Raw genomic sequence first — 14,562 nt, forward strand, 5'->3', positions numbered from 1 at the left:
TTGGAGGAATTATGCCCCATGGTTTCAGAAAGGTGTATAATGAGAAACGGAGGAAGCTCATATACACTAGCAGCGCTAATTATATTATCTTATGTAAATAATACCTCAAAACAAAGGTTATAAAATTCAACATCAAAACAATTATTCTCTGTATAAGATGTCCATGCAAAGTGAGTATTGTCCGTAAATGTAGGTGATACAGTTCATATACTGAGTGGGTTCCTGGAGTGCAAGCCCATGAACACCCAATGGTGCTTCCTGTTAAGGTGGACCACTGTCACCACACCTCAAAGTAAGTGCCCCCCTAGGTAGTAAAAACTCACCACAGGATGGCAAAAGGGACGCCTTATATGGGATGTATTCCACAATGTGGTAAACGAATTCCAGGTAATACCTCTCCGGATTAGCCAAAATCTGATATATAATCGGGACTTCCGTTCAGCATAGACTGCACCAGACACCACAGGATGGCATAGGGGGCGCCTTATATGGGATGTATTCCACAATGTGGTAAACGAATTCCCGGTAATACCTCTCCGGATTAACCAAAATCTGATGTATAATCAGGACTTCCGTTCAGCATAGACTGCACCAGACATCTCAGATCATGTATGGGAAAAGAAAGGGGGAAGACCCATAGTGTAATTCCATAAAACAACGCTTTATTAAAATTCCCAATCCCCCATAAAAGATACACTCACAATGTTCAAAAACAAATAGTAGCATGTAGAAAATATATGGAGCCCGTCGTGTGCCGGTAGACTCACCGCTGCCTATGAAGGAAAGCCAGAGCTCCCGCACACCGACTCTGCGTGACAGCTGATGGATGCGTGCTCACGCCCTTACATGTTTCGTCACACGGACTTCTACGGAGGGGTAGAAGTCCGTGTGACGAAACATGTAAGGGCGTGAGCACGCATCCATCAGCTGTCACGCAGAGTCGGTGTGCGGGAGCTCTGGCTTTCCTTCATAGGCAGCGGTGAGTCTACCGGCACACGACGGGCTCCATATATTTTCTACATGCTACTATTTGTTTTTGAACATTGTGAGTGTATCTTTTATGGGGGATTGGGAATTTTAATAAAGCGTTGTTTTATGGAATTACACTATGGGTCTTCCCCCTTTCTTTTCCCATACATGATCTGAGATGTCTGGTGCAGTCTATGCTGAACGGAAGTCCTGATTATACATCAGATTTTGGTTAATCCGGAGAGGTATTACCGGGAATTCGTTTACCACATTGTGGAATACATCCCATATAAGGCGCCCCCTATGCCATCCTGTGGTGTCTGGTGCAGTCTATGCTGAACGGAAGTCCCGATTATATATCAGATTTTGGCTAATCCGGAGAGGTATTACCTGGAATTCGTTTACCACATTGTGGAATACATCCCATATAAGGCGTCCCTTTTGCCATCCTGTGGTGAGTTTTTACTACCTAGGGGGGCACTTACTTTGAGGTGTGGTGACGGTGGTCCACCTTAACAGGAAGCACCATTGGGTGTTCATGGGCTTGCACTCCAGGAACCCACTCAGTATATGAACTGTATCACCTACATTTACGGACAATACTCACTTTGCATGGACATCTTATACAGAGAATAATTGTTTTGATGTTGAATTTTATAACCTTTGTTTTGAGGTATTATTTACATAAGATAATATAATTAGCGCTGCTAGTGTATATGAGCTTCCTCCGTTTCTCATTATACACCTTTCTGATATCATTTGATTTTTATAGCGGCTGCTTTGTTTTTAGAGTTTCTATTATATTAGCGCTGGGTTGAGTGGGTTTTTATATTCTTACTCCTATTATTTACATGCCCCATGGTTGCTGTCGGTGGCAGGAATAGTGACTCAAGGGCCAGCTAAAAACACAAGCAAAAATTTTGTATAAAATTCAAACATGAGGCCTGCATCATTACTACCATGTTCTTAGCTTTTTAGGAATGATAAAGTAAACCCTCACTTTTCCAATTAAAATAGAAACATCAACACTTTAAAAACAGCCAATCTTATGTCGCCAAAAATGATTTATTTAACATATCTTCAAGTAATATAATCATTTCTGTTTGACTTGTACAAAAAGAATACACATCTTTTTTTAAAAAAACAAAAAGTTAAAACCAGCATCAGTGTTCATTCAAGACTGCCATCTTTGAAGCCAAAACTGGGAAAGTGACTTCAATCCCGTTTAGAAACCTGGGTACTGTAACACCGATAAGCAGCAATACAAAGTACGATGTTGGGCCAGTGTCCCATGTTGGGTGAAGAATTACTTATACAGCTTTCTGTTGTTCTTTCTTGCCAATCAGAGACTTGTGAATGTGTGGAATAACACCTGCAAACAATAAAACAAAATTTAGCAATTTTTTTTTTTACAAAATAGCCATGTAGAGAATGCAAGGAGTTTCCATATTACTCAATGAAAATAAATATGAACTTGAAACCGCTACATGTGTAAAGTGCAATATTTTCTGTACTACTGCAACACAGTTTTTTTTTTATCTTTAGAATACCACTGAGATATGCGATTTAATGAGTCAGTGAACCGCAGATAAAATTGGCTAGATAGGAGTTTTCACTGGCAACACACTTGTCACCACTTAGGATATAAATGTTAAAATATGCCATTATCTTTAAGGTGCAATCCTCTGTACTAAAAGTTACTGTTTGAATATTTGGTCCTTAACCACCTCCATTCCAAGCCTATTCTGACACTTTGCTCCAACATGTCAAAATCATCTTTTTTTTGCTAAAAAATTACTCAGAACCCCCAAACTTTTTTAGCCCCGACCCCTATAGAATAAAATGCTGTGTGTGTTGCAATATTTTATGTCACACGGTATTTGTGCAGCAGGTTTTCAAAAGCACACAAAACAGTAACATTAGCCGAGTTGTTTTTGTAGAATTTGAAGGATGTTACGCCAAGTAAATAGATACCCAACATGACATGCTTTAAAACTGCGTCTGCCGATGGAATAGCAGCAAACTACAGTGCTTAAAGTTCTCCGTAGGCGACGCTTTAAAACGCCTTTACAGGTTACCAATTTAGAGTGGCACAGGAGGTCTGGTGCTAAAATGATTGCTCTCGATCTGAAGTTCGTAACAATACCCCAGGCGTGTGGTGTGATCCACCATTACATATGCGCGCGGGAGTAACGGATGGGTTTGCATTTGCGCATAAGCACAGTGGCACTTTATTTTTTTTAAAATATCAAATCTCTCCTCTGGCCCCCCCATGCGTATCATTCCGATTGGCTGCTTCTCTGGCTGTAGGTGGCCAATAAAACCAAGGGGGCCAAACCAGAAGTGACGATCACTCGTAGCTCCCGGTTTCCAGAGAGGGGAACAATGTCAGTTCCTCCCTTCTCTGTTCCAGGCAGCCATCGCGGCTGGCCGCATCGCTCCAGAATGGGACAGGAGAGTGTGGGAGAGAGGGCAGGGGGCGTACCCCCTTCCGCCACCCGTAGACATGATCTAGTGGCTAATTAGCAACTCAGATCACTTCCGCCTAAACCAAAATCACCGGCTGCAAACCATAGGTACAGACATCATCCCGGTATAAACACTGAACCCCAAGAACGTATGGGTACGTCCTTGGGTGGGAAGTGGTTAAGGTTTCCTTTATGAGTACAATGCCAGAACAAAAAGAAAACTAACAATTCAGAGGACATTACACCAATTACTGAACATTAGTGATTAGGAAACATGGGAGTGATTTACCCACTGTAGCCATCTAACATCTCCTGTTGCTTTCTAGCATGTACCCAAATTAGGGTAGCTAGAATCTGGATAGCAAAATAGAAATCACTTTCCAATGCCATCCCATCTTAGTTAAAATTTTCCTCACAATTCTGACTACATGAATAAAATGTGAATATCAGAAAGACACAAGTCAGAATTTCAGCCAATTCATCCAATATACTTACCACCACCAGCAATTGTGGCCTTTATGAGGGCATCCAATTCTTCATCACCTCTGATGGCAAGCTGCAAGTGACGAGGTGTAATACGCTTCACTTTGAGATCTTTGGAAGCATTCCCTGCCAACTCAAGCACCTTGGAAGGAAGAAAAAAATAAAGATCTTAGCTCTTGCTCCCACTACAGCTTTGCAATTTAAAGCAGAAAGATTTTGCAATACAGTGGTGAAACACGTGTAGTTTGATAATCTAACTCTGTTCCAACACAAAGCTATTTAAGCTCCTATAGATCCCTCCCTCTACAGCACCTTAAACAATAAAATCTAATTATATATCTCTCCATATCTTCAAAACAGCACTTTGGGGCAAAAAAGTCAAATAAGCAAGGGTCTCAGGTCTTAGCAACACTAGAATTTCACTTAAAGGGTCACTGGAGTGTGTGCAGTTCAACTTCTATAGATACTGGTCTCAGACTTCATACAGCACATTTTCTACCATATTGTTCATGTGAACTCAGATTGCGCAGTGGGCTAGTCATCATGGACCAGGTTATTCACTACCTATGCACCTCTTTTTTCTGCACATCAGTTAAAGCCCAAATCACCAGGAATTTTTGCATTACATACTTACTTGGTCCAGCTTGGCATAATAAAAAAAGTATGCATAGCTCATACCCGAGGGACAGCTGGGGGGGGAAGCAAAAAAAGCACTGCAGTAGTTGATTACTACAGCAATAACAATCTTCCATGTCCTGCTTTGATTCTGTGCAAAAAGCTTCCCATCTGCACACTGACCACAGGGAAGGAAAGTGAGTAGGGGGAAATCACACACTGCATCACCATCATTTATAAAATGCATTTTATTATTGTTTCAATGAATACATAGCACTCTGGATAGACAGGGTGGAGATCATGTCACTCCACCTCTACCTAATAAAATCAGAGAAAATATTTTGTATTCATTGAGAAAAAAAAAAAAAAATACAAAGTGTTCCATGAATAGCAGTGCCAAGCTAGCACCAATGTGGTCATTGTGCATAGGAAAAGCCACACACACAGAACCTAAGGAGGACTGCGGGTATCACTGACTACTACTGCGATTTTCATCTTCCCCAGGAGCCCCTCAGGTATGACATATGCATATTTACATTTTGCCAAGATGAACAATGCACAAATGCAAGTAGCAAACCGGGGACCAAGAATATCCATTTAGAACAGTCTATGTCCTCGTACCCCTCTTAACTGCCTGAATTATTTTTAACCCACCAAAGTGACAGGGCTTCCGAATGTATAAATAAGCCCTTAAGTAGACAGGAGTCTTTGAATTCAGAAGATATATAACTAGTAAACATAGTTTACAGCTAAATTTAAAAAGGCATTAAAGTTCTCATACCTCAGCAGTAAGATATTCCAAAATGGCCGCTGTGTACACTGCAGCAGTTCCACCCACACGTCCATGACTGGTTGTCCGATTCTTCATAATTCGATGGATACGACCAACTGGAAACTGAAAAGTTCAGAAGAAAAAAAAAAATTACAAAAAATGTTTACTAAAGCCAATCCTTAGAGATTTACATAAATCAGAAACATAACAGCGCAGAACAATTATATTTAAATCAGACAAAAAAAAAAAAAAATTTGTGATCCTTGCATTGTCAGACTGCACTTGACATCTAGTGTTCCTGGAAATTGGCCCTGTGTGAGCACCCCTTGTAACAATAGCCATATAAAAAGTTAAGCAGAACCACAAGCATTTAAAGCAGAGATCCAGTCCACTGCACATGCGCGAGTCACACTGCACTTTCTGAATGGTCCCACAGTCTTCTGGGGCATACACACAGGTCCCAGAAGGTAGCCGGGGGGGGGGGGGGGGGGGGGGCAAGAAGGAGGGGACTGACATGACTTAGATCACCATGCGGTAATCTTACCAGAAGGGGGAATGGGTACGTGTCAAAACCAGGTGGGGGGGCTTGGGTTGTGGGGTACTGCGCAGTGGAGCCCCACTTAAGTCTGTTATTAAAGGGATATTCGGAAGTTTTTGAAATGCTCTAGGTGTTGGCAACCTTTAAAGAAAACCTATGGCCATATAAGCCTTTTCTTTTTTTTAAAAAGGCACCATTTCATTTTTCAATCTGTACTCCAGGTATGATCTTTATTGCATACTTAGATTGGTCTAGCTTGGCACATTAAGTATATCCCTAATGGATGGGCCGCTGTGGAAGCTGAAAATCAATGTGGTAGTCTGTGCCAATACAGTGATGGCCTTGATCTGTTCTGTGCAGGTGACTTCCCCATCTGCACACTGATTACAAGGGACACTCCCATTCACTTTTCTAGAAATACAAGGCTTCCCCATTAGAGGAGGTGGACACAGACATAGCGGCCCCTACGCTCCATCTCATCAGTGCTAATCACGCACATCCATGAACTCGTTTCTGTGCTGTGCGCGTGTTGGAGAAAAGTGCTCAACAAAATTGTATGCCAGATATTAAGCAGGTCATGGGATCCCTGACAATTGGGAGTTTTTTTTTTTTAGCATGCTGTGCGCCAAATGATTCATAGGTATGGCATTTAAACTAAGGTAAACTTTTAGAAGCTAATAGTTGTATTGTAAACCAATAGGCCCCTTGAATGCACAGTGATTTTCAAAAAAGTTAACTTTATGCATTTAAAACAGGTTGGGACAAGGAAAATTTTTTTTTTTTTTCCAAAAATCTAAAGAGGGGGTGGGGGGTAGATAATAAGTTCACCTTGTAGGTTAAAATAAATGCACTTTTTTTTTTTTTTTTGCAGGGGGGAGAGAACAACAAAAGTTACTATTTTTTGTAGCCTGTAAAGCATTGCACCAGTGGCCAACTGTCAATGTAAGTGGTCTGCCTTGGGCAAGCAACCTGTCACTGATAAGGGGAATCAATCTACCTAGAGCACTCAACAACGCCCTGGTAGTTTATTGGCAACTACAAGCAGCCAGCTGCAAAGGCTGTCTGTAGTTGTAGTCCATTCATTCACAGAACACTTTTCTTTAGATTGTGACAGTGAGCAGGGGGGGGGGGGGGGGGGGTCCTGGTCCTGGGGCCAGTATATTCACAAAGGTTTACACTTGGAATATGGATGTAACAGAGGTGAGCTTATCCTTTAAGGCACCATAATTCATATGCCAGCAAATTTTTGGCGGTAGAAATCCAGCCCTGCCTATGCAAAAAAATGATATATGCAGAGAGAATTCAGCCCACAACACAAGTTAAGTTTTTCTTACCTGTAAACCAGCTTTAGCAGAACGTGAAACAGAAGCCGCCTTGGCTTTGCCAGAGTCTTTACCAGCTTTACCACCAGCCTGCAGAGGGACAGCAAAGTGTTAATCATACATAAGCAATTCAGTTTTTTTTTTTTTTTTAGATTTGGCTTTTGTTGGCAAAAAACACACAACATTCATTTTACTGCCCTGTTTAGGGTCCATTCACACTAGCGCGACTTGTCAGGCGACCAAGTCGCGGCTGGTCGCCTGCCATTGATTAGCACAGGACCCGTTCTAATAGGAGCGACACAAGTCGCTCTGACTTAGAAAAAGGGTCCTGTACTACTTTGGGGCGACCCGGAGGCGACTTGCATTGGCTTCAATTATATGAAGTCCGTGCAAGTCGCGGTGTACCGCGACTTCACAGGTCGCCCCAGCAAGTCGTGTCGCCCCTGTCTGAATGGGCTCTCATGGATCTCTTTACAATTAGGCCTCATGCACACTGGACTTTAAAAAAACACCAGTAGTGCTGCCACGTTATAAACAAATTTTTTCCTTTCGCTTTTTAAGACGACACAAGCTATGGGATCAAAAACGTCAGTAAAAAACTAACTTGCACTTTTGATCCCATAGCTTGTGTCTTCTTGCTAAAAAAAAAAAAATAAAATAAAAATGAGTGGCAGTACTACTGGTGTTTTTTTACAGTTAAAAAAAAAATAGTCTCAAAACCCACTAGTTTTGTTTTTTCCAGCCAAAAAAACTGTTGAAAACAGCCTATGTATGCATGGACACAAACAATAACATGCTGGGGAGTTTTCTGGCAAAAAAAAAAAAACACCACGACATCTGAAGCCAAAAACAGCCCCTATAAAAACATCCAGTGTGCATGAGGCCTAAAATAAAAATATTTTTGGATTGTAGGCTTGAGCCGGGCCCTCTGACTCTTGTATATTAACTGTACTGCACCCCTCCACTTTTTGTAAAGCGCCATGCAAACTGCTGGCACTATATAAATCCTAAATAAAGATCACATCCTAAAATTATGCATTTACGTATTTTGTAGACCCTGGCAGGATGTTACGTCATCACATGTAGAGTGTTCTTTGTTCTTTTTTTTTCCCTCTCACCGATTTAATCAGGGGCCTCTAACCAACAGCACAAAATAGGTCTAGACAGAGTTAACCAGCAAGACCACACTTTTTTTTTCTTTTTTTATAAAAACGTAGGGAAAAAAAAAAAAAAAAAAACACATAGAAAACACTATTTTTCTTGTGAACTTTTCCCCCCCCAACTTTCACACTTGTTTTTCTTAGACAACAAAGTAAATATAGAAGCCTCTCTGATCAATCTATAACTAGTAAAAGTGCATGGGGGGGGGGGGGGGGAACATAACCGCCCACACAGGATACCATTAAAGTAAAGACATAAAAAAAATTATATATATATATATATATATATATATATATATATATATATATATATATATATATATATAAATTTGTTGAGATTTATATCTAAAAAAAAAAGTGTGTATATATATATATATACACATATACACACACACATATACTTTTAATTTTTATAGATACACATCACATACATCTCAACAAATATATAACAAACACACACACACATTTTTTTTTTTTAAATCCACATCACATACATACAGCTCCCCCCCCCAGCATTGCAGACATATGCAATATAGGCCATTGTAATACCCAACCAGCAGGCTTTTGTGCAGCTATCCGGATTGAGCTGGATTTTGTTGTATGTCCTCATCAATATAGAAATAAACATCGTTTTGGCCATGATCACGTGCAATCTAAGGCAATCCATCATTCCTGATGGCCTATGGATACGGATGGCTATTTAGTCCCCCCAGCAGCAGGCTCTGACCCGGGAGAACACGTGCTACAGCCTGAAGCAGGAAGCATTTGCTCGGCTCCCTCCCAACCCCATTACTGTACATAGCGAACATACACACGGCTGGAGTGATAGAGAGCAGCACGTGCAATGTCCCCCAATCAGCTAACACTCACCATTTTGTCTCTGAGTACCGATCACCAACGTCCACAACACAGCTCACAATAAAGCCAACTTGTCTGCAGCCATATAAAAACCCGGGAACATCGAGACCAGGGCCTCAGCAAGCGACCAATAGCGGGTGACAGCGTCAGCAGCAGGCGTGGCCTGTGCGGGAGAAGGAGGAATGGGCGTGGCAGTTGTTGCAGCTCCATTGTTATGTATCACTGTGGTATGGGGAAGGAGCAGGGCTCCTGGTGAGGGAAGTAAATGGTGCTGGGAATCACGCTTCCTTTGTGTAAAGAAAGCAGCCATGTCTATGAAACTCACGTTGTTACATTCATTCATGAGGCAATGCCCGCGCATCAGCTTCCTGTGTCAAACTTTAGGCCCCTTGCACACCAGTCAACAGATTTGTATCCAGGGGTCATTGGGGCTCATTCACAAAACACAGTATTTAGATGTATATGGTGTATAGTTTTCTACCCGTTCAAACACAGCACTATAGGAAGCATTGCCACTAACAATGAAACTGTGGGCTGTGTTTAGCAGTGTGCAAAAAAGGGCTGTACATATCTGTAGATCATATTACACATATACATGTTATCCATATCAATGGATGTTACACATATATACGCTGTACATATCTGTAGATCATATTACACATATACATGTTATCCATATCAATGGATGTTACACATATATACGCTGTACATATCTGTAGATCATATTACACATATACATGTTATCCATATCAATAGATGTTACACAGACATACACTGTACATATCTGTAGATATTACACGCATACATATACATGTTATGCATATCAATAGATGTTACGCATACATAGTGGTGGGATTCAAAAATTGTAGTAACCAGTTCCGACTTTCAATGCACAGTGACCAGCGTGCCCCCTTTCAATGCACAGTGACCAGCGTGCCCCCTTTCAATGCACAGTGACCAGCGTGCCCCCTTTCAATGCACAGTGACCAGTGTGGCCCCTTTCAATGCACAGTGACCAACGTGCCCCCCTTTCAGTGCACAGTGACCAGCGTGCCCCCTTTCAATGCAGAGAGACCAGCGTACCCCCTTTCAATGCACAGTGACCAGTGTGCCCCCTTTCAATGCACAATGACCAGCGTGCCCCCTTTCAATGCACAGTGACCAGCGTGCCCCCTTTCAATGCACAGTGACCAGCGTGCCCCCTTTCAATGCACAGTGACCAGCGTTCCCCCTTTCAATGCACAGTGACCAGCGTGCCCCCTTTCAATGCACAGTGACCAGCGTGCCCCCTTTCAATGCACAGTGACCAGCGTTCCCCCTTTCAATGCACAGTGACCAGCGTGCCCCCTTTCAATGCACAGTGACCAGCGTGCCCCCTTTCAATGCACAGTGACCAGTGTGGCCCCTTTCAATGCACAGTTACCAACGTGCCCCCCTTTCAGTGCACAGTGACCAGCGTGCCCCCTTTCAATGCAGAGAGACCAGCGTACCCCCTTTCAATGCACAGTGACCAGTGTGCCCCCTTTCAATGCACAATGACCAGCATGCCCCCTTTCAATGCACAGTGACCAGGGTGCCCCCCTTACAATGCACAGTGACCAGCATGCCCCCTTTCAATGCACAGTGACCTGCGTGCTCCCTTTCAATGCACAGTGACCGCGTGCCCCCTTTCAATGCAGAGAGACCAGCGTACCCCCTTTCAATGCACAGTTACCAACGTGCCCCCCTTTCAGTGCACAGTGACCAGCGTGCCCCCTTTCAATGCAGAGAGACCAGCGTACCCCCTTTCAATGCACAGTGACCAGTGTGCCCCCTTTCAATGCACAATGACCAGCATGCCCCCTTTCAATGCACAGTGACCAGCGTGCCCCCCTTACAATGCACAGTGACCAGCATGCCCCCTTTCAATGCACAGTGACCTGCGTGCTCCCTTTCAATGCACAGTGACCAGCGTGCCCCCTTTCAATGCAGAGAGACCAGCATACCCCCTTTCAATGCACAGTGACCAGTGTGCCCCCTTTCAATGCACAGTGACCAGCGTGCCCCCTTTCAATGCACAGAGACCAGCGCGCCCCCTTTCAATGCACAGAGACCAGCGCGCCCCCTTTCAATGCACAGAAATCATTGTGCGGCGTGCCCCCTTCAATGCAGAGATCATCATTCGTGCCCCTGTCCCTTTCAATGCAGAGATCATCATTTGTGCCCCCTTCAATGCAGAGATCTTCATAGGTGCCCCCTTTCAATGCAGAGACCAGCGTTCTGCGTGCCCCCTTCAATGCAGAGATCATCGTGCCCCTTCCCCTTTCAATGCAGAGATCATCCTACCCCCTTTCAATGCAGAAATCATCGTGCCCCTTTCAACGCAGAGACCAGCGTGCGGCGTGCTCCCTTCAATGCAGAGATAATTCGTGCCCCTGCCCTCTTCAATGCAGAGATCGTGCCCCTTCAACGCAGAGATCATCATTTGTGCCCCCTTTCAATGCAGAGACCAACGTGCTGCGTGCCCCCTTCAATGCAGAGATCATTGTGCCCCCTTCAATGCAGAGATCATCGTGCCCCCTTCAATGCAGAGTGAACAGCGTGCCAACTTGCCAAGCCACCCCCCCCCTCCCCGAGACCAGTGCACTTGACTTACCTGTTGTAGCGGCGGCTTCTTCTCTTCAGTCCCTGCATCTCCTTGAGTCCTCCCGCCTCCTCCTCGGCCAATGGCATTGGCCGAGGAGGAGGAGGATCCGTGTGACAATAGCAAATTTCCATTCGCTATTGTCACACAATGGGTGGGCTCGGGGCGCACTGCTCTGTGCCCCGGGTCCACCCTTTCCTACTAGAGCCAAATTGTAATAGGCGGGGAGTCGGGGACTGTCTGGGAGGCGGCGGTCTGGAGGAGAAAGGGGTGACGTCACTGGTTGCTAGAAGCTAAGCGGCTCTAGCCTAGCAACCAGTGTAGTGTGTGGGCTCTGGCCGCCTCCCTGCAGAGAGAGAGTGCCGACAGAGGACAGAGAGAGCAGCAGAGCGGTCGGCGGATTAGGATGATATACAGATGGTCACAACTCACAAGGCGGTTGTGCGAACTTTCAAATATTTAGTAACCGGTTTTGTGGAACCGGTGCGAACCGGCTGAATCCCACCACTGACTGTACATATCTGCAGATATTACACATATACGTTATACATATCTACAGATATTACACACATATATATATATACGCTGTACATATCTACAGATATTACACATATACGTTATACATATCTACACTGTACATATCTACAGATATTACACATATACATGTTATACATATCAATAGATGTTACACATATACGTTATACACATCTACAGATATTACACATATATACGCTGTACATATCTGTAGATATTACACATATACACGTTATACATATCAACAGATGTTACACATATATACACTGTACATATCTGCAGATATTACGCATATACGTTATACATATCTACAGATATTACACATATATACACTGTACATATCTACAGATATTACACATATACGTTATACATATCTACAGATATTACACATATATACACTGTACATATCTACAGATATTACACATATATACGGTATACATATCTACAGATATTACACATATGTACACTGTATATACGCTGTACATATTTTCAGATGTTACACATATCTACGCCATGCATATCTGCAGATGTTACACATATATACGCTGTACATATCTACAGATGTTACATATACAGTATCTCACAAAAGTGAGTACACCCTCACATTTTTGTAAATATTTTATTATATCTTTTCATGTGACAACACTGAAGAAATTACACTTTGCTACAATGTAGTGAGTATACAGCTTGTATAACAGTGTAATTTTGCTGTCCCCTCAAAATAACTCAACACACAGCCATTAATGTCTAAACCGCTGGCAACAAAAGTGCGTACACCTCTAAGTGAAAATGTCCAAGTTGGGCCCAATTAGCTATTTTCCCTCCCCGATGTCATGTGACTTGTTAGTGTTACAAGGTCTCGGGTGTGAATGGGGAGCAGGTGTGATAAATTTGCTGTTATTGCTCTCACTCTCACATACTGGTCACTGGAAGTTCAACATGGCACCTCATGGCAAAGAACTCTCTGAGGATCTGAAAGAAAGAATTTTTGCTCTACATAAGAATGGCCTAGGCTATAAGAAGATTGCAAAGACCCTTAAACTGAGCTGCAGAATGGTGGCCAAGACAATACAGCAGTTTAACAGGACAGGTTCTACTCAGAACAGGCCTCCCCATGGTCCACCAAAGAAGTAGAGTGCATGTGCTCAGCGTCATATACAGAGGTTGTCTTTGGAAAAGAGACGTATGAGTGCTGCCAGCATTGCTGCAGAGGTTGAAGGGGTGGGGGGCCAGCCTGTTAGTGCTCAGACCATACGCCGCACACTGCATCAAATTGGTCTGCATGGCTATCATCCCAGAAGGAAGCCTCTTCTAAAAATGATGCACAAGAAAGCCCGCAAAGTGTTTTCTGAAGACAAACAGACTAAGGACTTGGATTACTGGAACCATGTCCTGTGGTCTGATGGGACCAAGATAAACTTATTTGGTTCTGATGGTGTCAAGTGTGTGTGGCAGCAACCAGGTGAGGAGTACAAAGACAAGTCAAGCATGGTGGTGGAAGTGTCAAGGTCTGGGGCTGAATGATTGCTGCCTGCACTGGGGAGCTACCCTTTATTGAGGGAACCATGAATTCCAACATGTACCGTGACATACTGAAGCAGAGCATGATCCCCTCCCTTTGGAGACCAGGCCTCAGGGCAGTATTCCAACATGATAACGACCCCAAACACACCTCCAAGACGACCACTGCCTTGCTAAAGAAGCTGAGGGTAAAGGTGATGGACTGACCAAGCATGTCTCCAGACCTAAACCCTATTGAGCATCTGTGGGGCATCCTCAAATGGAAGGTGGAGGAACGCAAGGTCTCTAACATCCACCAGTTCCATGATGTCGTCATGGAGGAGTGGAAGAGGACTCCAGTGGCAACCTGTGAAGCTCTGGTGAACTCCATGCCCAAGACAGTATAGGCAGTGCTGGAAAATAATGGTGGCCACACAATATATTGACACTTTGGGCCCAGTTTGGAAATTTTAACTTAGGGGTGTACTCACGTTTGTTGCCAACGGTTTAGACATTAATGGCTGTGTGTTGAGTTATTTTGAGGGGACAGCAAAGTTACTCTGTTAAACAAGCTGTATACTTACTACTTTATATTGTAGCAAAGTGTAATTTCTTGAGTGTTGTCACATGAAAAGATATAATAAAATATTTACAAAAATGTTAGGGGTGTACTCACTTTTGTGAGATACTGTATATACAGTATCTCACAAAAGTGAGTAC

At 43.3% G+C, this 14,562-nt stretch overlaps 1 protein-coding gene across 1 annotated transcript; it reads right to left on the bottom strand.

Annotated features, from left to right (window-relative positions):
• Positions 1–2,015: 2,015 nt before the first annotated feature.
• On the bottom strand, positions 2,016–9,328 carry H2AZ1 (H2A.Z variant histone 1). The gene is made up of 5 exons (XM_082243812.1): positions 9,198–9,328; positions 7,180–7,257; positions 5,317–5,430; positions 3,933–4,062; positions 2,016–2,341 (listed from the first exon to the last, which is right to left on the bottom strand). The coding sequence occupies exons 1-5, from the start codon at positions 9,198–9,200 to the stop codon at positions 2,280–2,282; spliced, it is 387 nt and encodes a 128-aa protein (XP_082099938.1). The 5' UTR covers positions 9,201–9,328; the 3' UTR covers positions 2,016–2,279.
• Between the last annotated feature and the right edge of the window lie 5,234 nt (positions 9,329–14,562).

This window comes from Pelophylax lessonae (assembly GCF_965119305.1).
Source record: "Pelophylax lessonae genome assembly, chromosome: 1".
Classification (NCBI taxonomy): Eukaryota; Metazoa; Chordata; class Amphibia; order Anura; family Ranidae; genus Pelophylax; species Pelophylax lessonae.

Excerpts from the sequence above, each read along its gene's own strand:
- H2AZ1 (XM_082243812.1), bottom strand. Across the intron at positions 5,431-7,179 it reads CTGCTAAAGCTGGTTTACAG|TTTCCAGTTGGTCGTATCCA; the intron begins GTAAGAAAAACT and ends TGAACTTTTCAG. Across the intron at positions 2,342-3,932 it reads GGCCACAATTGCTGGTGGTG|GTGTTATTCCACACATTCAC; the intron begins GTAAGTATATTG and ends TATTGTTTGCAG.